Source organism: Ambystoma mexicanum, chromosome 7p (genome assembly GCF_040938575.1).
Source record: "Ambystoma mexicanum isolate Mex_15411 chromosome 7p, UKY_AmexF1_1, whole genome shotgun sequence".
Lineage (NCBI taxonomy): Eukaryota > Metazoa > Chordata > Amphibia > Caudata > Ambystomatidae > Ambystoma > Ambystoma mexicanum.
Genome location: NC_090939.1, coordinates 805,210,748 through 805,236,414, shown reverse-complemented (window position 1 = coordinate 805,236,414; position 25,667 = coordinate 805,210,748). Strand labels below are relative to the sequence as shown.

At 47.4% G+C, this 25,667-nt stretch overlaps 1 protein-coding gene across 1 annotated transcript in view; it reads left to right on the top strand.

Annotated features, from left to right (window-relative positions):
* IL18RAP (interleukin 18 receptor accessory protein) overlaps nucleotides 1–25,667 on the top strand; it is a 644,980-nt gene that overhangs the window by 204,665 nt on the left and 414,648 nt on the right. The window contains exon 2 of the mRNA XM_069636930.1: nucleotides 18,024–18,171. Within this exon, the coding sequence (XP_069493031.1) occupies nucleotides 18,033–18,171 (139 nt within the window). The 5' untranslated portion in view covers nucleotides 18,024–18,032. The remainder of the gene's footprint in view (nucleotides 1–18,023; nucleotides 18,172–25,667) is intronic.

The window sequence follows — 25,667 nt, the reverse complement described above, 5'->3', positions numbered from 1 at the left end:
TGGTTGGGGGCCTGGTGGAGGCTGCCCCACAGTGCTGGGGGGTGGGGGTGCAAGGGGACATGAGTGGGACATGGTTGGGGGCCTGCTGGCAGGTGCCCCACAGTGCTGGGGGGTGGGGGTGCAAGGGGACATGGTTGGGGGCCTGGTGGAGGCTGCCCCTGGTGACTGGAGGGGTGGGGGTGCAGGGGGACATGAGTGGGGGCCTGCTGGGGGGTGGGGGTGGTGGGAGACATGGTTGGGGGCCTGCTGGGGGGTGGGGGTGCAAGGGGACATGGTTGGGGGCCTGCTGGCAGGTGCCCCACAGTGCTGGGGGGTGGGGGTGCAAGGGGACATGAGTGGGACATGGTTGGGGGCCTGCTGGCAGGTGCCCCACAGTGTTGGGGGGTGGGGGTGCAAGGGGACATGGTTGGGGGCCTGGTGGAGGCTGCCCCTGGTGACTGGAGGGGTGGGGGTGCAGGGGGACATGAGTGGGGGCCTGCTGGGGGGTGGGGGTGCAAGGGGACATGGGTGGGGGCCTGGTGGAGGCTGCCCCTGGTGACTGGAGGGGTGGGGGTGGTGGGAGACATGGTTGGGGGCCTGCTGGGGGGTGGGGGTGCAAGGGGACATGGTTGGGGGCCTGCTGGCAGGTGCCCCACAGTGCTGGGGGGTGGGGGTGCAAGGGGACATGAGTGGGACATGGTTGGGGGCCTGCTGGCAGGTGCCCCACAGTGCTGGGGGGTGGGGGTGCAAGGGGACATGAGTGGGACATGGTTGGGGGCCTGCTGGCAGGTGCCCCACAGTGCTGGGGGGTGGGGGTGCAGGGGGACATGAGTGGGGGCCTGCTGGGGGTGGGGGTGCAAGGGGACATGGTTGGGGGCCTGCTGGCAGGTGCCCCACAGTGCTGGGGGGTGGGGGTGCAAGGGGACATGGTTGGGGGCCTGGTGGAGGCTGCCCCCGGTGACTGGAGGGGTGGGTGTGGTGGGAGACATGGGTGGGGGCCTGGTGGAGGCTGCCCCTGGTGACTGGAGGGGTGGGGGTGCAGGGGGACATGAGTGGGGGCCTGCTGGGGGGTGGGGGTGCAAGGGGACATGGTTGGGGGCCTGCTGGCAGGTGCCCCACAGTGCTGGGGGGTGGGGGTGCAAGGGGACATGAGTGGGGGCCTGCTGGGGGGTGGGGGTGCAAGGGGACATGGTTGGGGGCCTGCTGGCAGGTGCCCCACAGTGCTGGGGGGTGGGGGTGCAAGGGGACATGGGTGGGGGCCTGGTGGAGGCTGCCCCTGGTGACTGGAGGGGTGGGGGTGGTGGGAGACATGGTTGGGGGCCTGCTGGGGGGTGGGGGTGCAAGGGGACATGGTTGGGGGCCTGCTGGCAGGTGCCCCACAGTGCTGGGGGGTGGGGGTGCAAGGGGACATGAGTGGGACATGGTTGGGGGCCTGCTGGTGGGTGGGGGTGCAAGGGGACATGGTTGGGGGCCTGCTGGCAGGTGCCCCACAGTGCTGGGGGGTGGGGGTGCAGGGGGACATGAGTGGGGGCCTGCTGGGGGGTGGGGGTGCAAGGGGACATGAGTGGGACATGGTTGGGGGCCTGCTGGCAGGTGCCCCACAGTGCTGGGGGTGGGGGTGCAAGGGGACATGGGTGGGGGCCTGCTGGGGGGTGGGGGTGCAAGGGGACATGAGTGGGACATGGTTGGGGGCCTGCTGGCAGGTGCCCCACAGTGCTGGGGGGTGGGGGTGCAAGGGGACATGGGTGGGGGCCTGGTGGAGGCTGCCCCTGGTGACTGGAGGGGTGGGGGTGGTGGGAGACATGGTTGGGGGCCTGCTGGGGGGTGGGGGTGCAAGGGGACATGGTTGGGGACCTGCTGGCAGGTGCCCCACAGTGCTGGGGGGTGGGGGTGCAAGGGGACATGAGTGGGACATGGTTGGGGGCCTGCTGGCAGGTGCCCCACAGTGCTGGGGGGTGGGGGTGCAAGGGGACATGAGTGGGACATGGTTGGGGGCCTGCTGGCAGGTGCCCCACAGTGCTGGGGGGTGGGGGTGCAAGGGGACATGAGTGGGACATGGTTGGGGGCCTGCTGGCAGGTGCCCCACAGTGCTGGGGGGTGGGGGTGCAAGGGGACATGTGGCTTGGCTGGGGGGCATGCCCATGGTGGATGGGCTGCCTGCGGGACATGACCAGGGGTGCAGGGTAGTCCCCTGTGGTGTGGCTTGCCTGCAGAGGTCATGGAGGGGGTAGAGGGGAGACCTGGGAGGACCCACACTGGCAATTCACCTCTTCAACTTCCCGCACACCCACGTAATACACTGCCCCACTCGCACAGGCCCAATCGCGTGTAGGATTTCTCGCGCACCCCTGTAATACACGTACCCAGGCCAATCGCGTGTAGATTTTCTAGCGCACCCCTGGAATCCACGTACCCAGGCCAATCGCGTGTAGCATATCTCGCGCACCCCTGAAATCCACGTACCCAGGCCAATCGTGTGTAGATTTTCTCGCGCACCCTATAATACACGTACCCAGGCCAATCGCGTGTAGATTTTCTCGCGCACCCCTGAAATCCACGTACCCAGGCCAATCGCGTGTAGATTTTCTCGCGCACCCCTGAAATCCACATACCCAGGCCAATCGCGTGTAGATTTTCTCGCGCACCCCTGTAATACACGTACCCAGGCCAATCGCGTGTAGCATTTCTCGCGCACCCCTGAAATCCACATACCCAGGCCAATCGCGTGTAGATTTTCTCGCGCACCCCTGTAATACACGTACCCAGCCCAATCGCGTGTAGCATTTCTCGTGCACCCCTGAAATCCACGTACCCATGCCAATCGCGTGTAGATTTTCTCGCGCACCCCTGAAATCCACGTACCCAGGCCAATCGCGTGTAGATTTTCTCGCGCACCCCTGTAATACACGTACCCAGGCCAATCGCGTGTAGAATTTCTCGCGCACCCCTGAAATCCACGTACCCGCTCAATCGCGTATTTAACTTCCCGCGCGCCACTTTTTTGATGCGCTGGGACTCTACCGCCTGCCTTCGTGTGGCGGCCGTGTTTCAGCTTGTGCGTGTCTTTGGCTGTGCGTGGCTTTGCCCTATTCGATTCCATGAATACGAGTGGTTCGAGTGCGTGTGGGCGTTCCGTCTGCTTCCCTGCAGTACATCCCCAGCTACGCCCTTATTTTCGCGTGTTGTTCCCCATTCCGCGCGTTACGCCCCATGTCCCGCCCACTTTCTGGTGTGTGCGCTGCGGTTGTGCGCTTTCACTGTGCGCGTCGCGCACGCCTTTCACGATGTTGCAGTGACGTGTGCACCATGCACGGGTTTGGCACACATCCCGAGGAAGACACGCGCAGGGACTTCCATGAATCGCACGCGTGCGCGTGCGCCTCTTTTTTTCCGCTTGCGCCTGCTTGCGCCTGCTTGCGCGTAGATTTTCGGCGCACGTTTGTTCCATGAATCGGCCCCCATGTGTCAGTATGAAGATAAAGAAGACGTAACTATACTACAATCAAAACTAAACAATGAGCAACGTAGCATTTTTCAAGAAGTAACAAAATAAATTGCACATGGTGTACAACATGAAAACAAAGAATGCATCTGCCAAAATTACAAACCTATACTATTGTATGTCAGTGGTGAAGCTGGTTCTGGCAAAACATTCCTAATCAAAATAATCAGTAAGTTCCTTCAACAATTGACAAACAACAAACTGTCAGCTGTTGTCACTGCCCCCACAGGTTTAGCTGCTTACAAAATAGGTGGTGTCACTTTACACCGATTACTACTCCTGCCAGAAGAACACCAACACAAATTAGACTATTACAAACTTTCTACAGAAGCTGCAATGGAACTACGCAGAGTATTGAAACAAATGAAAATGCTACTAATAGATGAAGTGAGCATGGTGTCCAACCTAATGTTGGCTTTGATTCACCTCAGATTACAAGAAGTATTCAAAACAAACTATGAAGAGCTCTTTGCAGGAAAACACATTATTGTTTTCGGAGATCTTCTTCAATTAACACCAAGAAAAGGTGAGCCTATTTTTAAAACATTAGCACACAAACTCTGCTGTAAAACTGTTGGCAGCATTGGAAATGTCAACCTTTGGCAACATTTCCAATACAGAGAACTAACAGAAAACATGCGGCAATCTGCAGATCTCACTTATGCCAACATCTTAAAAAGTATCAGAGTTGGTATACTTTCTAAAGAAGCAGAAGCAATATTGAAAACCCGACACATTCATGCACTTTATGGTGACAATGCATGTGCTACAGATGTTATGGAAGAATTAGCCCACAAAAATGTCAATTGCATGGCCTTAATGCCAACTCTTGCAAGCTGTTTAAAATTCAATGAAATAATTGTAAGTAAAGAAATGCAACCAACAATGAAAATTAACGCCACAGACAAATTAGATGTACATGGTATGACACTACCCATGTGTGACCAAGCCACAACAAGACTAAATAGTTTCGAAAAATCAATCTCAAACACAGCAGGCTTGGATAAGATATTAAAATTATCCTTAAATTGCAGAGTAATGCTTAAACGTAACCTTGATGTGGACCAAGGACTAGTTAATGGAGCACTGGGTACAGTTGTTGGCTTTCAAACATACCCACGTGACAACAAAATTCAGTCTGTCAATATTCTCTTTGACAAACTTTCAGAAGTAAAAAGGATAGGACGCTCAACAGCTCGATTCCTTCTCTTCAAATACATGTATGTACGCAGAGAACAATTTTCTCTAACTCTTGCATACGCAGTCACCATTCATAAATCACAAGGTCTTACCCTAGACAAAGCAATGATAGACATTTGTAACATAGTCTTTAAAGAAGGCTTGAGCTACGTAGCACTATCACGCTTACGTACAATTAACGGTCTATTTCTAATCAACTTTGATGCAAGTAAAGTAAACGCTGATATTCCTTGCATTTTATAATACAATAGACTTCGCTCACTATACACCCCCCATCTAAACACATATTTTGTGCCACAAAAAGTAAAACATTCTAAAAGAAAACTAAATCAAACAGAAATGCAACAGGATGTCACTGCAAATCCTCCAAATAGAGTAAAAGAAACTAAAACTTCATCAAGTACCACAAACATAAAAGAACCCATTAGGGAAAGTAAACCAGGTACTTCATCAAAGAAGGAAGACAACCTAAAAAAAAATCAATCAGATACAGAACTACCTGGTCCATTTAAACTCTCAAATATAGTTGGAGTAAGTTGCTACGCAAACGTAGCAATAATATTCTATTGTTGACAACATTTACTTACACAGGAAGAAATCCCCAATGAACGCTTCATATATATATCAATACCTAATTGTGAATCAATCACATTTCAGCAACTTGTACAAAATGCAAACCATGGTAGGTTATGTACTACCTGCAATTCGGATAATCGCTCCGCGTTAGTAATACAAACACATAGTAAATACGTAATACTAATGCTTCTATGTTACAATGCAGATGGTACCAAAAACAACTGCAAGCTGACTGGATTCACACATGGTCAAATATCACTTGGTAAGAAAACCTTCACAACATTAGGTATAATCTACCACGCAGGAGCTACAACGAATTCAGGGCACTACACTGCATGTATACAAAAGAAATGTGGATGGTTTGAATGTAATGATAGTACCATTACTCTAAAGCAGAGATTACCAGCAAATCTTACAAACGCTTATTTAATGTTCTTAAAACCAAAATTTGATAACTAAACTGTACTTAAACCTTAAGTAAACTTGTAGTAAAAAAAATATAAACTGTTAAAATATTCCAAAAGCTATCTAACTGCCCAAAGATTCTACAGCAACTAATCTGATAAATGAATACCACTAAATTAGAGCAAAAAATAGACAGTTAGAATACGCCAATTGGTATCTAACTGTCCCAAAATTTAACAATATCCAAACAGATAAATCAATACCACTAAAATATATAAATAAAATAGACAGTTAGAATACGCCTACTGGTATCTAACTTCTCCAAAACTTTACAATATCCAAACAAATAAATAATATGTTACTGCTCCAAAAAACTGAAACAAGCCAATGTATAAAGCATTAGCCAGAAGCAACAAGTGAACACAGAAAACAAACAAATAAACTGTAGCATAACAGAAAAAAGTTTTTTTTTAATCCAACATGGATTTTTTTTTCTCCCTCAGACCCAATGATTTTATCAACAAACACAGAAACTGAGCAAATTGCACAGTACTCTGGTTTGTAATCTACTAAATATGAGGGTCCATAAAAAAAATGTTGATTATACAATGTAATAAGTCATTACAAAATACTAATACTAACATGCAATTTTCTTTTATCACTGAAATGTACAAGAAATACATGTACTCCAGTTACTAAACCAAACAGTAAGTATATTATAATAAGTACAATCATTGCAGCATATCACACCCATAGTGGCTTATAACGTTGTTCCTTATAAATTTGTTTTTGACTCAAAGTTATAAGCAACTATGAGTGTGATATGCTGCGGTGGTTGTGGCCAGGGCATAGAGTCTTGGGTGCATGGCCAAATGGCCATGCACCCAAGACTCTATGCCCTGGCCACAACCACCGCAGCATATCACACCCATAGAGCCAAACATTTCAACTATGGCCCATGGAAACTTTTAATGTCCGCAGACATTATGAGTGTTCTTAGAACACTTTCAACTTGCCAGCAAACAATACGGACAGCGTCCTCAGAACACCCCCATTTTTTCATTTGCGAACATTTCAGGACACTGCGAGTGTTCTTAGAACACATTCAACTTGCCAGCAAACACTACGGACAGCGTCTTCAGGACACCCCCTATGAACATTTCAGGACACCGCAACAGTTCTTAGAACACTTCCAACTTGACAACGAACAATACGGACAGTGTCCTCAGAATACCCCCATTTTGTTTATTTGCGAACATGTCAGGACACCGCGAGTGTTCTTAGAACACATTCAACTTGCCATCGAACAATACGGACAGCGACCTCAGGACACCCCCATTTTGTTAATTTACGAACATTTCAGGACACCACGAGTGTTCTTAGAACACATTCAACTTGCCAGAGAACAATACTGACAGCGTCTTCAGGACACCCCCTACGAACATTTCAGGACACCACAAGTGTTCTTAGAACACATTCAACTTGCCAGCGAACAATACGGACAACATCTTCACGACACCCCCTACAAACATTTCAGGACACCGTGACAGTTCTTAGAACACTTTCAACTTGACAGAGCACAATACGGACAGCGTCCTCAGAACACCCCCATTTTGCTTATTTGCGAACATTTCAGGACACCGGGAGTGTTCTTAGAACACATTCAACTTGCCATCGAACAATACGGACAGCGTCCTCAGGACACCCCCATTTTGTTTATTTACGAACATTTTAGGACACCACAAGTGTTCTTAGAACACATTCAACTTGCCAGACAACAAAACGGACAGCTCTTCAGGACACCCCCTACGAACATTTCAGTACACCGCGAGTGTCCTTAGAACACTTTAAACTTGACAACGAACAATATGGACAGCGTCCTCAGGACACCCCCATTTTGTTTATTTTCGAACATTTCAGGACACCGCGAGTGTTCTTAAAACACATTCAACATTCCATCGAACAATACGGACAGCGTCCTCAGGACACCCCCATTTTGTTTATTTACGAACATTTTAGGACACCGCGAGTGTTCTTAGAACACATTCAACTTGCCAGAGAACAATACGGACAGTGTCCTCAGGACAACCCCATTTTGTTTATTTGCGAACATTTCAGGACACCGCGAGTGTTCTTAGAACACATTCAACTTGCAAGAGAACAATACGGACAGCGTCTTCAGGACACCCCCTATGAACATTTCAGGTGTCATAAATCACCAAAGTATCAACTGAAAAGGATACAGTAACCAAAAAAGGATACAATTTGGTAGGGCTTTTCTGGATCCTATCTTCACACGACTTGATTGTAGGCAGGTCAAATTAGACCTTCCAAATGATACAACTCTCTGACTGAATAAAACAGGCAGAGAGATGGATCACTGGAAAGGGCGTGGGAATTGTATAGGAAGTATGCCTAGAATAGATAAGTATCATAAGACACTGTCGCAAGTCAAATACTAAGAAACACAGAATTGAGATTAATTCAGACACTGACCTTAAGGCTAAACTGAAGAATTCCAGGACAGTTTCTTGAAGAGTTCCAAGAGTTAAACAAACGACAAAGGAAGGGAAGATTAGTAAGGGAGACTTATCCCGAACGGCACGAGGCTCTCGCTAGATACCGGGTTGGTGCATCACAGGATAGCGTCCAATGTACTGTGCACAATCACCTTCCAATAGTTCATGAAATACTTCCTTTCCCACGAAGAATAAAATAAGAATCTCACCTGTTGACTGTCACAGGTACCAAAAGTTCTAAGTAGTTCAGAAAAACACGTGCAGATTTGCACGCGACAGCATACACACAGCCAAACCAGCCGCGCGTGTAGACAGCGTTTCCGCCTGAAGATTTAGACACGCGAACAGGATTCACGCAGCTCTGGACAGCCGCGCTTGAAGACAGCGTCCGCGTGGAGATTTGGCACGCGAACAGGATTCACGCAGCTCAGGACAGCCGCGCTTGCACACAGCGTCCGCGTGGAGATTGGCACACGAACTGGATTCACGCAGCACAGGAAAGCCGCGCTTGCAGACAGCGTCCGCGTGGAGATTTGGCACGCGAACAGGATTCACGCAGCTCTGGACAGCCGCGCTTGCAGACAGCGTCCGCGTGGAGAATTGGCACGCAAACAGGATTCACGCAGCTCTGGACAGCCGCGCTTGCAGACAGCGTCCGCGTGGAGAATTGCCACGCGAACAGGATTCACGGAGCTCTGGACAGCCGCGCTTGCAGACAGCGTCCGCGTGGAGAATTGGTACGCGAACAGGATTCACGCAGCTCTGGACAGCCGCGCTTGCAGACAGCGTCCGCGGGGAAATTGGCACGCGAACTGGATACACGCCACCCAGGAATTAGCGTGTGGAGGAAAGTAGGCTCAAATTAGACCAAAGAAGTTTGCTGACACGAATGCGAGAATGCAGGTCCGGAGTTCAGCTACAAACGTCAAAATTGACTTAATCAGAAGCAGCGAATGGAGTTTCCACGCTGCTTATGTACGCACTGCCGTGATACACGTTACGGGCCTAAGTCACGTGAAAATTAACGACGTGAAAAATGCAGACGTCGTTTTCCGGGCAATGTATCGAACAACCTCCATTTTGAGTAAAAAGGTCTACTGGATCTATGGGCGTAACTCATCTTGTATGGAGAAGTTGTTCCTGGTCCAGAGGTATGACCGGCAGGCATGACATCAGGACACCGCGAGTGTTCTTAGAACACATTCAACTTGCAATCGAACAATACAGACAGCGTCCTCAGGACACCCCCATTTTGTTTATTTACGAACATTTCAGGACTCCGCGAGTGTTCTTAGAACACCTTCAACTTGCAGTCGAACAATACGAACAGCGTCCTCAGAACACCCCCATTTTGTTTATTTACGAACATTTCAGGACACCACGGTGTTCTTAGAACACATTCAACTTGCCATAGAACAATACGGACAGCGTCCTTAGGATACCCCCATTTTGTTTATTTGGGAACATTTCAGGACACCGCAAGTGTTCTTAGAACACATTCAACTTGCCAGAGAACAATACGGACAGTGTCTTCAGGACACCCCCTACGAACATTTCAGGACACTGCGAGCGTTCTTAGAACACTTTAAACTTGACATCAAACAATACAGACAGCGTCTTCAGGACACCCCTATGAACATTTCAGGACACCGTGAGTGTTCTTAGAACAGTTTCAGCTTGCTTGTGAACAAAACGGACACATATTGCATCCTCAGAACACCCCCCCATTTAGTTTATTTAGAACATTTCAGAACAGCCGTTTTGTCTGCAGACAAATCGAACAACAAGACCGTCTACCACATGAATAAACACAACATTTAACCTATCTCAAACTCTCCCACCCTCCCCAAACACTCTTACACACCAACACACTCTACTAAATACAAATTATAAACCAAATTTCACCGCGCTGTCCACGGACGTCCGCGAATCCAAGATGGTGGCACTACCAAAAATCTGACGCGTCCATGCTCTGCATCGTCCAATCAGTGAACACGTTGCATGTCCGCGGACATCACACAAGCCGATTGGCCAATCAGGACACTATCCGTGGAGCGAACAGGGAAGTGTGTCCGTGGACCAAACACAGATATCACTATTATTTTATGACCTACTTTTTGGTCATTTTTAAAAAAACTACTGGACGGATTTTCACCAAATCTGCAAAAGCACGCTTTTGGGACCAAGCGGCTACTCCTGGTCCAAATTTGGTGTAATTCCGTCCAGCTGAAGTTTTTTCCCCATTCAGACTATGGGAAAAAAAAGTTTTGGGACCCCCGCTATAACTTTGCCCCCCCTGGACGAATCCTCACCAAACGATAAGATTCAGAGTGGGCCATATACTTTTTTTGCAAAGTTTGGTAAGGATTTGTCCAGGGGGAGCGAAGTTATAAGCCGCCCAAAAAGTGCTCTTCCTATGGAAACAGCAACTTAACCATAATTACATGGCCACTACCGTGGCCATGTAATTCAGTGAGAAAACTTGGTTAAAGGCTTATTATAGTTAGGTTGAGCTAGCAAAAACCTATGAAATGTAGTGAAAAAAACATTGTTAAAGGGACGTTATGGTTAAGTTGCGCTACTGAAAACCTATGAAATTCAGTTTAAAAACTTTGTTAAAGGGACGTTATGGTTCCAAGTAAAACCGAAAAACCCTTGAAATTCACCATTTATTGTAAGCTAAGCAACCATAACTCGCGCCAGCACCGTGCACTGCTAAGACTAACACCCAGGACATCAAAGATGACATCACATGTCTGGCTCCCTCTTTTATCCTTTACTGACATGTCTAGGCCAGTAACAGTCAGGAACTAAAAATTCATATACTCATAATTCATATTCAAGTACTATATTTGTAGAGTTATACTTCAAATATGTTCTTACAGTAATTCACTTTGGGTTCACTCACAGCATATGAAACATATAAATAGGGGAAAACACAGATATGGAAACAGTAATGCTTTGTGGGTATAAAGATAATCAGTAAGGTTATCAACACTTTCTTATTGTTCTGCCTTTTTTTAAATCACTTTAATTTCCTGGATATGCTCATATTTCTATACATTGTATGCACACTACTCTCCTTAGGGTCTAGTCACATTATATGATAGTTATACATAGAGAAGTAGTAGCTTTGAAGCAGAGCGTTCATTTCTGTGTATAAAGTTAATCATACTGTTGTTTACTTCATTTTCCCTGTATATGCTCACATTTGTGTGTTGTTATTTGTGTTTTGTTTCAAATAATGCAATTATGTAGTAAGTGTTTTTTATTGGCTAGTTATTAAATGTTGCACAGTAGACAAAACTGTAATAAAAAGCATGTTAGGATGTGCAGTGTTTCCAATGTTTACCTGTTAAACCATGAGTGTATAATATTTCCTTCACTATGTCTATTGTCACTTAGATACTTAGAACATAGAACTGCATCTTATGTAGCAGGGTTCCAAGGAGAGCCAGTGAAGAAGCAGGGCCTTAGTGGGAAGATTGTACTCCTCCTGCTGGGGGTCGTCTTATGTCATCATTTTGCAAATAAAAGGTTCTTTACCTTTAAACTACTGGTTATGTGAAAGCCTCCCTTTGTACATAACATTTGGCGACGAGGATGGGATTGGGACCCGGAGGACGACCCCCAGCGCCTTTTCTACAGATCTAGTGTGCTGGCTGTGGAGCGGAGCCAGCCTGACTTGCCTGAGGGAGGGCCTTTTTCAGTGGATTATTGACGGCCTGACATCCAGTGTGTGGCATCCACCGGAGGGACATTGCTAGCACCAGAGGAAAACCCCTGGAGGCTCCGTGGTCTGTGGGAGCTGGAATTGGACCCCTGCAATTTTGTTGAACTTGTGGAGACCGGGCTGGCAAAGACACGGCTTTGGCACTTTTATAATTGGATTTTGGGTTGTGTGTTTTCCGAGCGGCCATTGGACACCCTGGCCCCACACTGAGCAAGGTTGAGAAAGGAGTCGCCGCCGATGACCCTGGTGAGGCGCTCCAGGGTGAGTACATAACCAAGCAGCTATCTTTTAATTAGTGTCACCTACCTGTTTGGGTGGGAGCTCTATTGGTTAAACCAGAATTGCAAGCTTGTTATTCTATTCTGCAACTTTGAGACATGGCAAATGTGCCTGCTCCTGTGTTTTTTCTGGCAGTGCCAGGTGAACCCAGGGTTAGATGGGAAGACTGGAAGGAAGGATTCAGCAAATATGCCTTAGCAGTGTTTGGTGCCAACTACTCCAATGAGCGCAAGGAGGCATTGCTATTTCACTGTTTGGGAACTGCAGGCCAAGAGGTCTTAAAGAGATTGCCGGAGCCTTCTGACATTTTGGATGCTGGTCCATATGAAAGGACATTAGCCAAACTGGACAGGCATTTTAGAGTGGAGGAGAACATTATATTGGAAAGATATAAATTTGCCACGAGAGAGCAGAAGAATGGGGAAAGTATCGAGGATTTTGTCACGGCTTTAAGGGGCTTAGCAGTGAAATGCAAATTCACTCACTGTCAGGATGAGCACTTGAGAGACCAGCTAATGATTAAATGTTCCAATGACAGTATTAGGAAAGAACTATGGAAAGAGAGGAACCCCACTTTGGATCGAGCAATTGAGATAGCGAAAATGGTGGAACACACAGATAAGTGCATTGAAGTTCTTCAATCGGATACTGTGAACAATGGTAAACCCAAGTTGGATGAGAGTCAGGGTTCAGTGCTGAAGGTGTCAAAGGTTGTTCAGAGGCAGAGTATGTGGAATCCAAGACGCGTCTCGCAGAATGCTAAAAGGAGCGAAGAGAACAGACCGGCTACTGACAGAGGATGGCGTCAATGGGTTCCTGCAAAAGATAGCAGAGGGATTCCCAAAGACATGAATTCTTTCAAGATGGTTAGGGATTTAGGACAATCCAGAGGTTTTCCAGGGAGAAGATGCTTTAGATGTGGAAGCTTGTCGCATATAGCCTCGGATAAGGATTGCTTTGCTATTCATATCATATGCAATGAGTGTGGTGTGAGAGGGCACATTGCCCGATGTTGTAGAAATTTTAATGCTGGGTCAAATCAAGTGCATGAAATAAGTGCAAGTTATGAAGATGAGTCATATTGTGAGGATGGCAGAGAAGTGGTATTTACAGTGAATGCTGTCAATGGCAGAGTGAAAATGCAGAAACCTTATGCTGAGGTTGTAATTCGAGGTGTACCCGTACGCATGCTAATGGATAGTGGTGCTGACTACACCTTGATAAGTGTGGAAGTGTGGAGGAACAAATTCGATAGTTGTACTCTGTGGGAAAATACTGTTAAAGCAAATGCTTATGGAGATGTTCCCATAGATATTATAGGTTGCTTTGATGCTGAATTACAGTTTAAGGACAGGAAGGCCAAAGGTTGTGTGTATGTTACCAACAGAGGGGGTGAATTGTTGTCATGGAGTGATCAAGCTGAATTGAAGATAAGGCTTGAGGCAAGTCATCCCGAGCAGGTAATGTCTGTTGCGGGAGGAGAGCCCACAGAGATACAAACCACGTTATCTGGGAAATTGGGGTGTCTTAAGGGCTTTGTACATGTAATTCGCCTAAAGAAAGGAGCTGTCCCTAAGATTGCAAAACTGCGAACTATTCCTCTTGCTCTTAGAGGAGATGTAGAGGAAGAACTCAAGAGAATGGAAAGAGATGGTGTCATTGAAAAGATAGAAGCATCTGAATGGGTCAGTCCTATAGTTGTAGTCAGAAAAGGCAATGGGTCTTTGAGGCTCTGTATAGATCTTAGACATCTAAACAGCATGGTTGTGGCAGACAGGTTTCCTCTTCCCCGAATAGATGATTTGATGGTGGGAGTAGCTGGGTCAAAAGTGTTCTCCATACTAGATCTTAAATCTGCCTACCATCAGGTTGAATTGCACCCTAATTCCAGGGATCTCACCACCTTCATCACCCCGATTGGATTGTTCAGGTGTGTTCGCATGCCATTTGGTTTGGTCTCAGCCGCAAGTGTGTTTCAGAGTATTATGCATAAATTACTTGGGGGTGAAAAAGGGGTGATGTGTTATCAGGATGATGTTCTTGTATGTGGGAGCGATGAGAAGGAGCATGATGTTCGTTTGAAAAGAGTTTTGGATATTTTGAAGGAGGCAGGCCTCACCGTTGCCTTGGAAAAATGTACTTTTAAAGCCAACAAAGTGGTGTACCTGGGTCATGAGATCACTGGGGAAGGGGTTAGACCCAAGGAGGAGGCTATTGAGGCCATAAAAAGAATGGAGGAGCCCAAGTCTAAAGGGGACATACTATCATTTTTGGGACTGGTGGAGTTTTACGGCAAATTTGTCAAGGGGTTAGCAGAAATGTCGAGGAATATGAGATTTCTCACTCGCAAGGGAGTCGTTTTTAAATGGTGTGACCGGTGCAAGAAAGAATTTTTGATGATAAAAGAGGCTATTGTCAATGCTCCCATTTTGAAAATATTTGAGGAAAGTAAACCCACATTGCTTTTTGTTGATGCCAGTGATTATGGTGTTGGGGCTGTTCTGATGCAGGAGGATCAGACAGGTTTACAGACTGTGGCTTTTGCGTCCAGGTCTTTGAAGGGCCCAGAATCTAGATATTCAGTTATTGAGAAGGAGGCTCTAGCATGCATTTGGGGTGTCGAGAAATTTAAAAGATTCTTGTGGGGAAGGAGTTTCACCATTTGCACTGACCATAAACCCTTGGTTGGAATTTTTACGAAAGGTGGTTTGGAGGGAGTGTCAAGACGCATTATGAAATGGGTCACGGCATTGCAAGGGTTACAGTATACCATGCTCCACGTAAAGGGGGAGGTTAATGTGGTTGCAGACGCCTTGTCTAGATCTGTCCAGAGGGAAATTTCTGACGATAGTGACTTTACAAGTTCAGAGGAGAGTGCAGAAATATTCCAGGTGCATGAAACATTAAAGAAAAGTGAGTGGGATGTGTCTTGCACGGAGGATGTTGTATATCAAGGAGTACTTACTCTGGTTGCAGAAGGTAAAATTAAGAGCCACAGGGGCGAGATGAATGGTTTTGCCAAAGTGAGGGAGGAGCTATGGATTCAGGATGGTTATTTATACAAGGGTCACCAGATGGTTGTGCCAGTCGGTATGAGGAAGTCTGTCTTGGAGTTGGCCCATGTTGGGCATTTAGGTCTGGCCAGGACGAAGGGACTTGTGAGGTCTGAATTTTGGTGGCCTGGTATCGACAAGGACATAGAGGAACAAGTCAAAGACTATGTGGAATGTATTGAGGGAAACAAAGGCTTGAAAGTGCAAAAAGTTCCCATGGTAGTGAGGGAGTCCCCGCGTGTCCCTTGGGACGAAATTGCGTTGGATCTCCTCTGTCCATTTAATATTGGTGGTGGCAGAGATAGCTACCTATTAGTAGTCATGGATTTATTATCAAAATGGCCGGAGGTATGTGTACTCAAGGACATATCCAGTAGTAGTATAATCAGATTTTTGGAACAACTGTTTTGGAGAGAAGGGTTTCCAAGAAAGTGTTTGTCTGACAATGGGACCCAACTTGTTTCCAGAGAGTTTAAAGAATTCTTAGAGAATCATGGGATTGAGCAGGTGAATACTTCTTTATATCATCCCCAGAGTAATGGGTGTGTGGAACGATTTAATAGGACTCTGATGGAGGCTATTAGGATAGCGGTGGCTACTGGAGGAGATTGGGTGAGAACAGTGATGGAACGCACGTTCCAGTATAGGCTAACTACCCATAGTGTCACAGGCGTGAGTCCATTTGAGATCTTGAGAGGAAGAAAACCAAATACTCATTTATGTCCAGGTTGGATGGACAAATCAAAAATGGTGGATGTGGATCTAGAGAGTGTAAAAAGGAGAATTTTTGAAGCTGGAGTTAGATCCAAGGAGAGGTATGATCAGAAGAATTGTTGTAGGGAACTCAAGGTCAAAGAGGGTGATTGGATTAAAGTCAAGCTCCCCACCAAAGTTCGTAAAGGAGCCTCGTTGTTTTCTGAACCCAAGCAAGTTGTGAAAGACTTGGGTTCGTCAGTGTTGGTCAAAGGAGGAGCTATTTGGAATAAGGAAAGGGTGGCTTTTCCGTTTCAATGTTAATTTGTCTTCAGTTAGTTGGAGACAGGGACTTTCTTGTGACTCTACCTAATCAACCACTAGATGTCATATATCTATGCTCTTGATTTGTGCCAGGACTTGCAGCGCATCCAATGTTTTACCTGTTAAACCACGAGTGTATAATATTTATTTTACAGGTTTCAATTTCAGTTGTTCAATATGTGTTTTACAGGTTTCAATTTTAGTGGGTCCTCACCCACACAGTTACTTGTTATGTTTAAGGAGGAGAGGTGTTAGGATGTGCAGTGTTTCCAATGTTTACCTGTTAAACCATGAGTGTATAATATTTCCTTCACTATGTCTATTGTCACTTAGATACTATAGAACATAGAACTGCATCTTATGTAGCAGGGTTCCAAGGAGAGCCAGTGAAGAAGCAGGGCCTTAGTGGGAAGATTGTACTCCTCCTGCTGGGGGTCATCTTATGTCATCAACTTGCAAATAAAAGGTTCTTTACCTTTAAACTACTGGTTATGTGAAAGCCTCCCTTTGTACATAACAAAGCATTTGTCATTTTACTATTCAGCATTGTAAGATTAATAATATTGCACATCCATCATGTATGTTGCACACAATGCCTATGTTTCTACATGAGTAGCTTAGTATACTGGAAAGAACCTGATAATAGAATGGTATTTGTATCAATGTATTACTTAATGCACTACGTACCTCATGATATTTATTCCAATAATCCTTCACACTTTTTTTATTAACATTACTATAAGAATCCCTTATACAGACTTTTCATGAAAAGTAAATGCACATGTGATGTCATCAGTGATGTCATGAATGATATTTGTGATGTCATCTTTGATGTCATGGGGGTTATTCTTAGTAATGCACGGTGGTGGCGTGAGTTATGGTTGCTTAACTTACCATAACTGGCGAATTTCAAGGGTTTTTCGGTTTTACTTGGAACCATAACGTCCCTTTAACAACGTTTTTTTCACTGAATATATATATATACACTAATAACTTTGCACTGGAGTCATTCCTCCTTCTTTTCCTTTTTCTGTATTCATGTTTGACTTTCCATCTGAAGTAAAACTCACTTGGAAGTTAAGAGAAGAGAGGAATGGGCACAGTCAAAAAAGGAAGCATGCCTTGACATAACCTCAAGCCCTTCCTCAAGGGTTTGGGCAAAGAAAAGGAGGAATCACTCAGCAGCACACAGGTGTAATTTATACAGCTCTGGGATTCTGGTCTACCTCAAGTAGCAAAATAACAGTGGCCCTATCTGTCACCTCAGACATTAGTCTACAACTCATCAGCTCAGAAACAGCCAATGCAGCCCCACTATCAGTATTGACTGCTGTTGTCATGGGTAAGAACGTGGGAGGACAAAGGAATTGAGGAACCTATCAAACCAACTGTATCCTTACACGAATCCTAGAAACGCACTCAATAGTATTATTTTGACAGCAGAGGTCTTCACAGGGGCACAATACAACAAAACCTAAATTTGGGGGTGGGGCTGACTGGTGATGGGAGACGCCACTTCAGAAACTTGGCAGGGAAAACTTGGAGGATCTGCTCCTTCTGTTCTACACCAAGGGTTGTATGGCGTGGGGCCCAGGTATCAAATGGTAGCGGCCCAGCATTACACATAAGTGCACACACACACAAAACAAAACGCTAAATCATGGCCGGCTTTTCGGCGACGTCATTCAACATTTCGATAGGAACATTGTGCAACACAAGTTGTTTTCAGGTCATGAACATACTGCTTTTGTGTATTTTAGAGGACGAGGATGGGGAGTCGCCTTTGCCAAGCATCTTTCACCATAGGAGAAACGTGCGAATCAGCACACGCTGGCCAAAGTGTCATCTTTCATTGGATACTTGTTCTGTTGCTTATAAGGCCGCCAAGGGTTGAATCGTCTTTGCCAGGTATGCATTTTTTTTTTATATTTTACATTCTGAAGCCAACTTTAAAAACGTAGGCAGAAGGACAATCCAGCGCCAGACCATGAACATTTTCCAAGATTTCTGAGGTGAAGTGTATATGGCCATAAAGCATTGGTTTACTCAGTGGACTTATGATAAAATGCATTGGTACATGTCTGAAAGGTACTTCTTCTGTCAGTCTCAAGGTCAACACGAGTGATAATTTTTCAGTGTCATTAGCATCATTTGTGAGATGTCGTATTTTCTATTTCAGGACAGATTATGAAAAAAACGCCATGTAAATATGTTTTCTAAACGTTGTATTCTTACTATATGTACCGAAATATTTTATGATACCATTTTGTTAGACAGAACATGATCATGCAAAAACATGACATAGGCCCAAAGGGAGAGATAGCTCAGGGGTAATCTCCCAATAAACAGCCCTTGGCAACAGCAAACACCATGCAACAATGGTTCAATCTGTGACGAGTGCTTAGAAGCTGAAGGAGTCCGTTATGAAGTGCTATATAAACAGGAGTCAAGTCCTAAAAATTAAAGTGGGGGGACTCATCAACAAACGCAATGGGATGTGACGTCGCCAGATATTTGCATATGAAGGTGAAATATGCACATTTCATTAAATTGGCTTTGCATAACCACCCAAATTGAACAAGACGAATGGCGTTTGCCTTCCATAAAATCAACACAAATAACCTAGACAGGATATTTTCGTCTAATAGTGTTTTTTGAAAACTTTAAAAGGTGTGCATGTTTTAAACTCCAAGAACCAATACAAATGTTTTCCCTGGGACTTGCAGTACCGAAATGGGATATTTCACCTTTAGTTGTTTGTTATTTTACATCAGGTTATATAGTGCAGTGGTGAAGTGTCCAGCCTACAAACCTGATGACTGCAGTTTAATCCCTGAGGGCGGCTTTAATTCATAAATTCAAAGAGGACATCCAATGCTTCTCTTTTAGCAAGGGGAGACTGAGTTCCACCTCTGAATAAAGTGGGTGGACCCCGTTCCCCCGTGTGTACCCTCGACTTGTGCCCTCTATTTAAATCATACATAAAATAACTTAAATACTGTTTTTCAATAAACATCTATCCGTATACTGAATATAATGTAATGGACCACTGGCAATTGAACCCAATCCCTGCACAGTGTGTATGCCCGGTCACAGAGGGAAGGTGGCTCCTCAGGGGCACAGCCTTCAGAGGCCGATTCATGGAACTAATGTGAGCTGAAAAAGCCCGCGCAAGTGTGCGGAAGCGTGCAGAAGCGTGCGAATCGCAGCGCAAGTGCGAAAATCGGAGCGAAACCCGTGTGCAGCGATTCATGGAAGTCCGTGCGCGTGTAAATCCATGGATGTGTGCTAAAATCTTGCGTGGTGCACGCTGGCGCACACTTCTTCAAACAGCGTACGCTACGTGCACAGCGAAAGCACATATAGCGAAGCGCACACAACAAAAATAGGCGTAACACGGGGCGTAACACGCGGAATGGGGAACAACGCGTGAAAATGTGGGCGTCACAGGGGAAGTACAGGAGGCAAATACGTGGAACGCCCACACGCGCGCCTACAACACGTATTCATGGAATCGAACGGGGCTAACGCGTGCGCAAAAAAAGACGCAATAATCTGGAAACACGTACGCCAGCAGGAAGCAGGCGTACGTGGACCCGCGCAGCATAAAAGTGCACGCAAACAACAAACAAGCTCAGACGCCAAGATGAATATACCGTTCCTCGCAGCAGTGGTCGTGGGATACCGCAGGAGGAGGAGGAAGATAGTCAGGCCCAGAATTTTTACACCCAGAACCAGCATTTTTGGGATGCCTGATGACCAGGTGTATGGGAGGTACAGGTTTCCACCTCACATAATACTCGACCTGGTGAGTGAGTGGGAGGATGACCTCACATCACCCATCCTGTGCTCCCAAGCACTGAGCCCCTTGCAAAAGGTGCTCAATGTACTGCACTTCTTGGCCACTGGTTAATTTCAGTGTACTACTGCCAAGAGTGGGGGGGGTATCACAGGCCACGCAGTCACGCTGCCTGCACCAGGTGGTGGCCATCATGACTGCACACCCATCAGTCCGCAGGCACATATACCTGCCCAGAACACCTGCAGAAAGGCAGGCTGTCATCAAGGATTTTTAAGGGGTGGCACACTTCCCCAAAGTGCTAGGTGCCATTGACTGCACCCACGTCCTCCCAGGGCAACTGAGCACATCTACAGAAACTGCAAGCACTAGCATTCCATCAACATGCAGGTAGTATGTGATGCCAAGGGAATCATCACCTCAGTGTATGCCAACTATCCAGGGTCCACCCATGGCAGTTTCATTTACAGAATGTCAACCCTAAACCGGGACCTAGAAGCTGGGCGGCATGGCGATACATGGCTGCTTGGTGAGTATAAATGCACATGCATGCATGTCAGATACTGAGTAATGTCACAACCCCACTAATTATACCCATCATCACCTCCCCAGGGGACAGTGCCTACCCACTGAGCACCCACATGATGACGCCAATTCGGAACCCCACCAGACCACCTGAGGTAAGATACAACACAGCCCATATTGCAACCCGGGGCATAGTGGAGCGTGCATTCGGAGTGCTCAAGTCACGCTTTCGCTCCCTTGACCACTCTGGTGGGCAGCTGCTATACGCGCCCCCAGTAGTGTGCAGGATCATAGTGGCAGCATGTGTCCTGCACAATGTTGCAACACGCCGGCGCCTGCCCGTGGACATGGTGGTGCCCCCACATCCCCAACCACAAGCACGGCCGCTGCACATGGGAGGGGAAAGGGCACGTGGTGAGGCAGTCCGTACGCTGCTGGTGGCTAATTACTTCACCTAAAATCACACCCCTGTGGAGAGCACACAGCCCTGGCACATACCAGCTGACAATCAATGATGATGACATAAGGGACAGTCAACTGTCACAACCATACCAGCCTGAGATTGGTCACCTGGAATTGTTACATTGTGTGCATCCCTACCTGCCGAAAGACAACCAATGCTGTGTCACAAAAAAAGCACACATTTATGTTGCATGAATGACTACCCCCTTGCAAAATACAACATGAAAATAGCGCCATGTCACCCAACCCCTCCCCAGCTCTGCCACCCAACACACCATGGCATTTCATGCAATGTGAAATCAAACAAAGCAATGCACAAGACCTTACACAAGTGTCACAAGTGCACTGTCCCAAATGAAACCTGCCCACAGACAATATGCTCCCAGTAATCAATAACAAACAGCACACATGAACAAATACCACCAACACACCATGAAACATTGCAAAAACATGACAGTACTAAGTCAAAGTAGTGGTAGTCTTACAACCTGAATAAGCCAGCACATCGACCCCTTCCAACTGTAGAGTGTTGCTGCCATGCAAATGTGTCAGTGTACTGCATACAACATGAACTCCATCTGCAAAGGAGACAGCCTTGTGAAGACATGAGGAAGGAACCTGCAAATTAGGAGGAAGACATGGATGCACAAGCACCTATCAATACACCATGCAGTGTACAATACAACAACAATACCCACTAGAGATTTACAAACAGTATTGACTACAGACTGCCCACACAGCTCATGGGAGCCCAATGTCACTGTGTAAGTCACTGTCACTTGGTCACACCCTTTGCAAGCCCATGGAAATGGGAAGCAGGAGGGGTGTGTGTGTCACAAACCCAAGCATCTAACCCAAACTCAGGACAAGCCTGCATGTGCCCAGCCGGAATACAGTGGATGCCCATGGGAGCCACACAAGGCAACGCACTGTTAAAAAAAAAAATGGCCATGTTGGGACCAGGGGGGGTGGGAGGCCACCCAGGAGGTTCGAGGACATGGTTCACACCAACACCCTCCTGCGTGGATGTTGTGAAAAAATAAATACCTCCATGGGCTCATGGCCTGCACGGTTATGCCATTGTGGGAGAACTGCTGTCGCTCTCTTCACCCTCTGCTGCTGCATCAGGAGGTGGTGGCACTATGAGAGGCAGCCCACGCAAAGCCCTGGTATGGTCCTCCATGGCAGCAAGCATGCGGGTCTGGAAGGTCTGATTCTGGAGGATTAAACTACAGAGATCCCCATGCAGCATGTCACGGGTTGCCTGTACTTCTGCACGCATGGCCTCGCGGGATGCCTGGATCTCCTCACGTGTTGCCTGTAGCTCAGCTGAGAGCGATCGTGTGAGCTGCTCCAGCTGCTGTTCTGCCCTAACATTTCGGGAAGCCTCAAGTTCAAGCAGACTCTGCCTGAGGTTATGGAGTTCTACCCTCAGGGCTTCCCTGTGGCCCTGTGACTCTATTGATATGGATTTGCGCATAGTCTCCAGTGCCGCCCGTCGGTCCCTGTTGGACGCCAACATGTCTTCCCTGTGTTATTGGCAAATGGAGTCTGTTGCCTGCTGTTGTTGCTCCATCTGCCTTTCAGGGGGGATAATGGAAGTGGCCACCCTCTCCATTGCCTGAGACATCATTTCTACTGATGCTGCCTGTTGGGTTGACATACCGTACATGGAGTTTTCCCATACAGTATTGCCTGGTGGCGCACGGCCACCGCGTCGGTGGGCACCACACCTGTTTGGGGCAAGGCGATCTGCACCTTGCTGTGCTGGCACTGCCTGAGGCTGCAGGACTGCATTCCCCCTCTGATTTGCTGGCCCAGGAACAGGATCAGATGCTGTGGAGCGTGACCCTGCATCCGTAACCGGCAAAGGCGGACCTACCAACACTGACATCCCCATAGAGGGTTCTACCCCTGGTCCAGGAGGGTTGGACAGAACAGAATCCCAGCCAGAAACCCACTGACCTGCGATAGCACATAAGTCTCATCATCCGACTCAGCACCTGAATAGAGGTCTGGGGAGCTGCACCCAGAGGCACCCCTCAACAGTATGGTCTGCAGTACCAAAGTGTTTTCACCCACCACCACACCACGCCCACGACTGGTGCCTGGTCATGGCTGAGAATCCTCCTGGGTCTGCACCATCTCCTGAACCTCACCAGCATCAAGTGCAACGTCACCTGCAAAAACATGAAACACAAGAAATGGAAACAGGCATGAGCACCATAGCACACACATAGGCCTGACAAGACAGAGATCCTGTACATGGTTAACACATGTCCCACATGACCATAACCCTGGCATGCATGCACTGTCAATGATTCTGAAGGGGCATCAAAAAGGCAGACAATGAGGACACGAAGATGGAAAAGCAACACATTCGCAGCATGTCGTGTATCACTGGCATCACACATCAGCCTGTGAGTGGCATGTCCAATACACATACATGACACATGCCAGCACACAGATGTCATGTAGCATAGCCATGGTAAATTAGACAACTACAGCGATATGTCAGTGAATGATTACTGTCACACATCCATATCACATGGACATGATGAGAAGATTAATGCAGAATAGTGTTGCAAAATATGCATGTGCCGCACACTGCAACACATCCTGTGTACAAATAGACAGTGATTGTAGGCAGATGAACACATCAATGGTTGCTCACTTGAACATGACAGGAAACAACTATCATGTCCCACATGCAAACAGGCCCTAAAAATAAATTTCAGCAGACCAATACTCCCTCGCCCTGAATGGTTTAAACATTCACATAACCAGGTAACTAAAGTGGCACAATGTGGGGTGTAAACAATGACAGAAGCATGTCACATATGTGGCATTAGGGATGAAAAAAGCATTTGAAAAATGGGATAATTTAAACAATCAGCCTGAATGAACACAGAAAAAATCAGAATAATGTTGTTGCAAGATGATAGTTCAAGTGCAACAGCAGTAATGTGGGGCTAATTGGCTACTGTGGGCAGAAGGGATACTGTCATACCCAAATCAAAGGCACATAATTGTATTGGAGGAAGCACATGGGTGACCCATAACACTCAGGAGTACACACCCTTACCTGGCACTCAATCAGAACCCGTCACCCAAACAACATACACATGGATTACAAACACATGCATGGGCACTCACCGGACAATGCCTCGTAATCAGGTAGCTCTCCCACGCCTTGGATCTGTTCCTCTGTGATGAAGGTCCCAGCAACAGACTCATGTTCAGTGAGTTTGTTGTCCTCTGGTGGAGACCCACCGCCAGTCACCAGAGTAGCGGCATGATTTGAGGCCAGCTTGTTCTTTGCTCTGTGTTTCAGGTCATTCCACCGCTTGTAGCAATCATCAGCTGTGCGCCTCACAAATCCAAGGGCGCTTATGTTGTCCGCGATGGTCTGCCAGTGTGCCCTACGTTGACCAGGTGTGGTCTTGCACCCTGCAGTCACCATCATTTTGCGGCTATGTGCCGACACATAGGTCACAAGTGCATCAAGTTCGGGGTCATTAAAGATGGGCTTCCTTGATGTGCCGGACTGTGTAGCCGTGTCTGGGGTCTCAGCCTGTAGTGCCAGAGCACCCTTCTTCCTCTTTTTCAAAGGTTGAATAGAGCCTGAGTGGCTTGTGCTGCTCTGGTCAGTAGGGGCAGAAGCGGTGGTGGACTGGGTACTGGGAGTGTGCGCATGCACAATGACCATAGGTCTTGGTGCAGGCATTGGCTGAAGTGTGATGTTGGCAGGGGCAACGTCAGTTTGATGGACCAGGACCGACACTTTCCCGGCTGGGAGACTCAGAGCTGGGGTGGATAGAGCTGCAGCTGCCCCTGCAGCCTCCCCACCCTGCCTACTTGGGGCAGCAGATTACATTGCTGCCCCAGATCCACGTGGCCTGGTGACACCAACTTGCACCGGCACACGTGGCTTAGACTTGCTGACCTGGAAGTCAGCCTGGGAGTCATCCTGTGCCGGGTCAGGTGCCACAATGGGCTGGTCCAACAAGGGCTGAGCTGGGATGGTGTCAGCCACATTTCCCTCAACCATGGGGGGGAGCATGGGTGTTCCCTGATTGGTCCTCCACACATGGGGGTATAGGGGCATCCTGCAAATCCTGGCCACATCCCCTACCGTGCCCACCACGCCCACCTTTTGGAGGTCGGCCACCTTTGTCTCCCTTACCGCTTGGTCACCTCCCAACCATGGCACTGATGTTGTTGTGCGTATGGGAGTTGCAGTAAACAATTGTCCTGGGCAATTGGGGGTGAAAGGGGTAGGGTACTAAATGGAATTCGTACCCTAGTGCTCTAGCAAGGCTGTCTGTGACCCCTGGGGAAGATGACGGGTCACGCAATGCACAGGCACCCCGAAAACAAAAAGTAACGTGCACGCAACCCCTCGTAGACCCCGTGCATGGAGAAATGAACCCGCACTACGCTGTGGCACCCAGAAACACAAAAATAAGCGTACGCGTGTTACACGCAGCCTACAATGACCTCTGAAGGGGTACGCGACACACGGGGCAAGCACAGTTGGTAAATGACTGCGCGACTCACCGTCCACCTGGAAAAAGAACGTGAAAAAAACGTGTGTGTGCGCGTTGGCTACACCCCC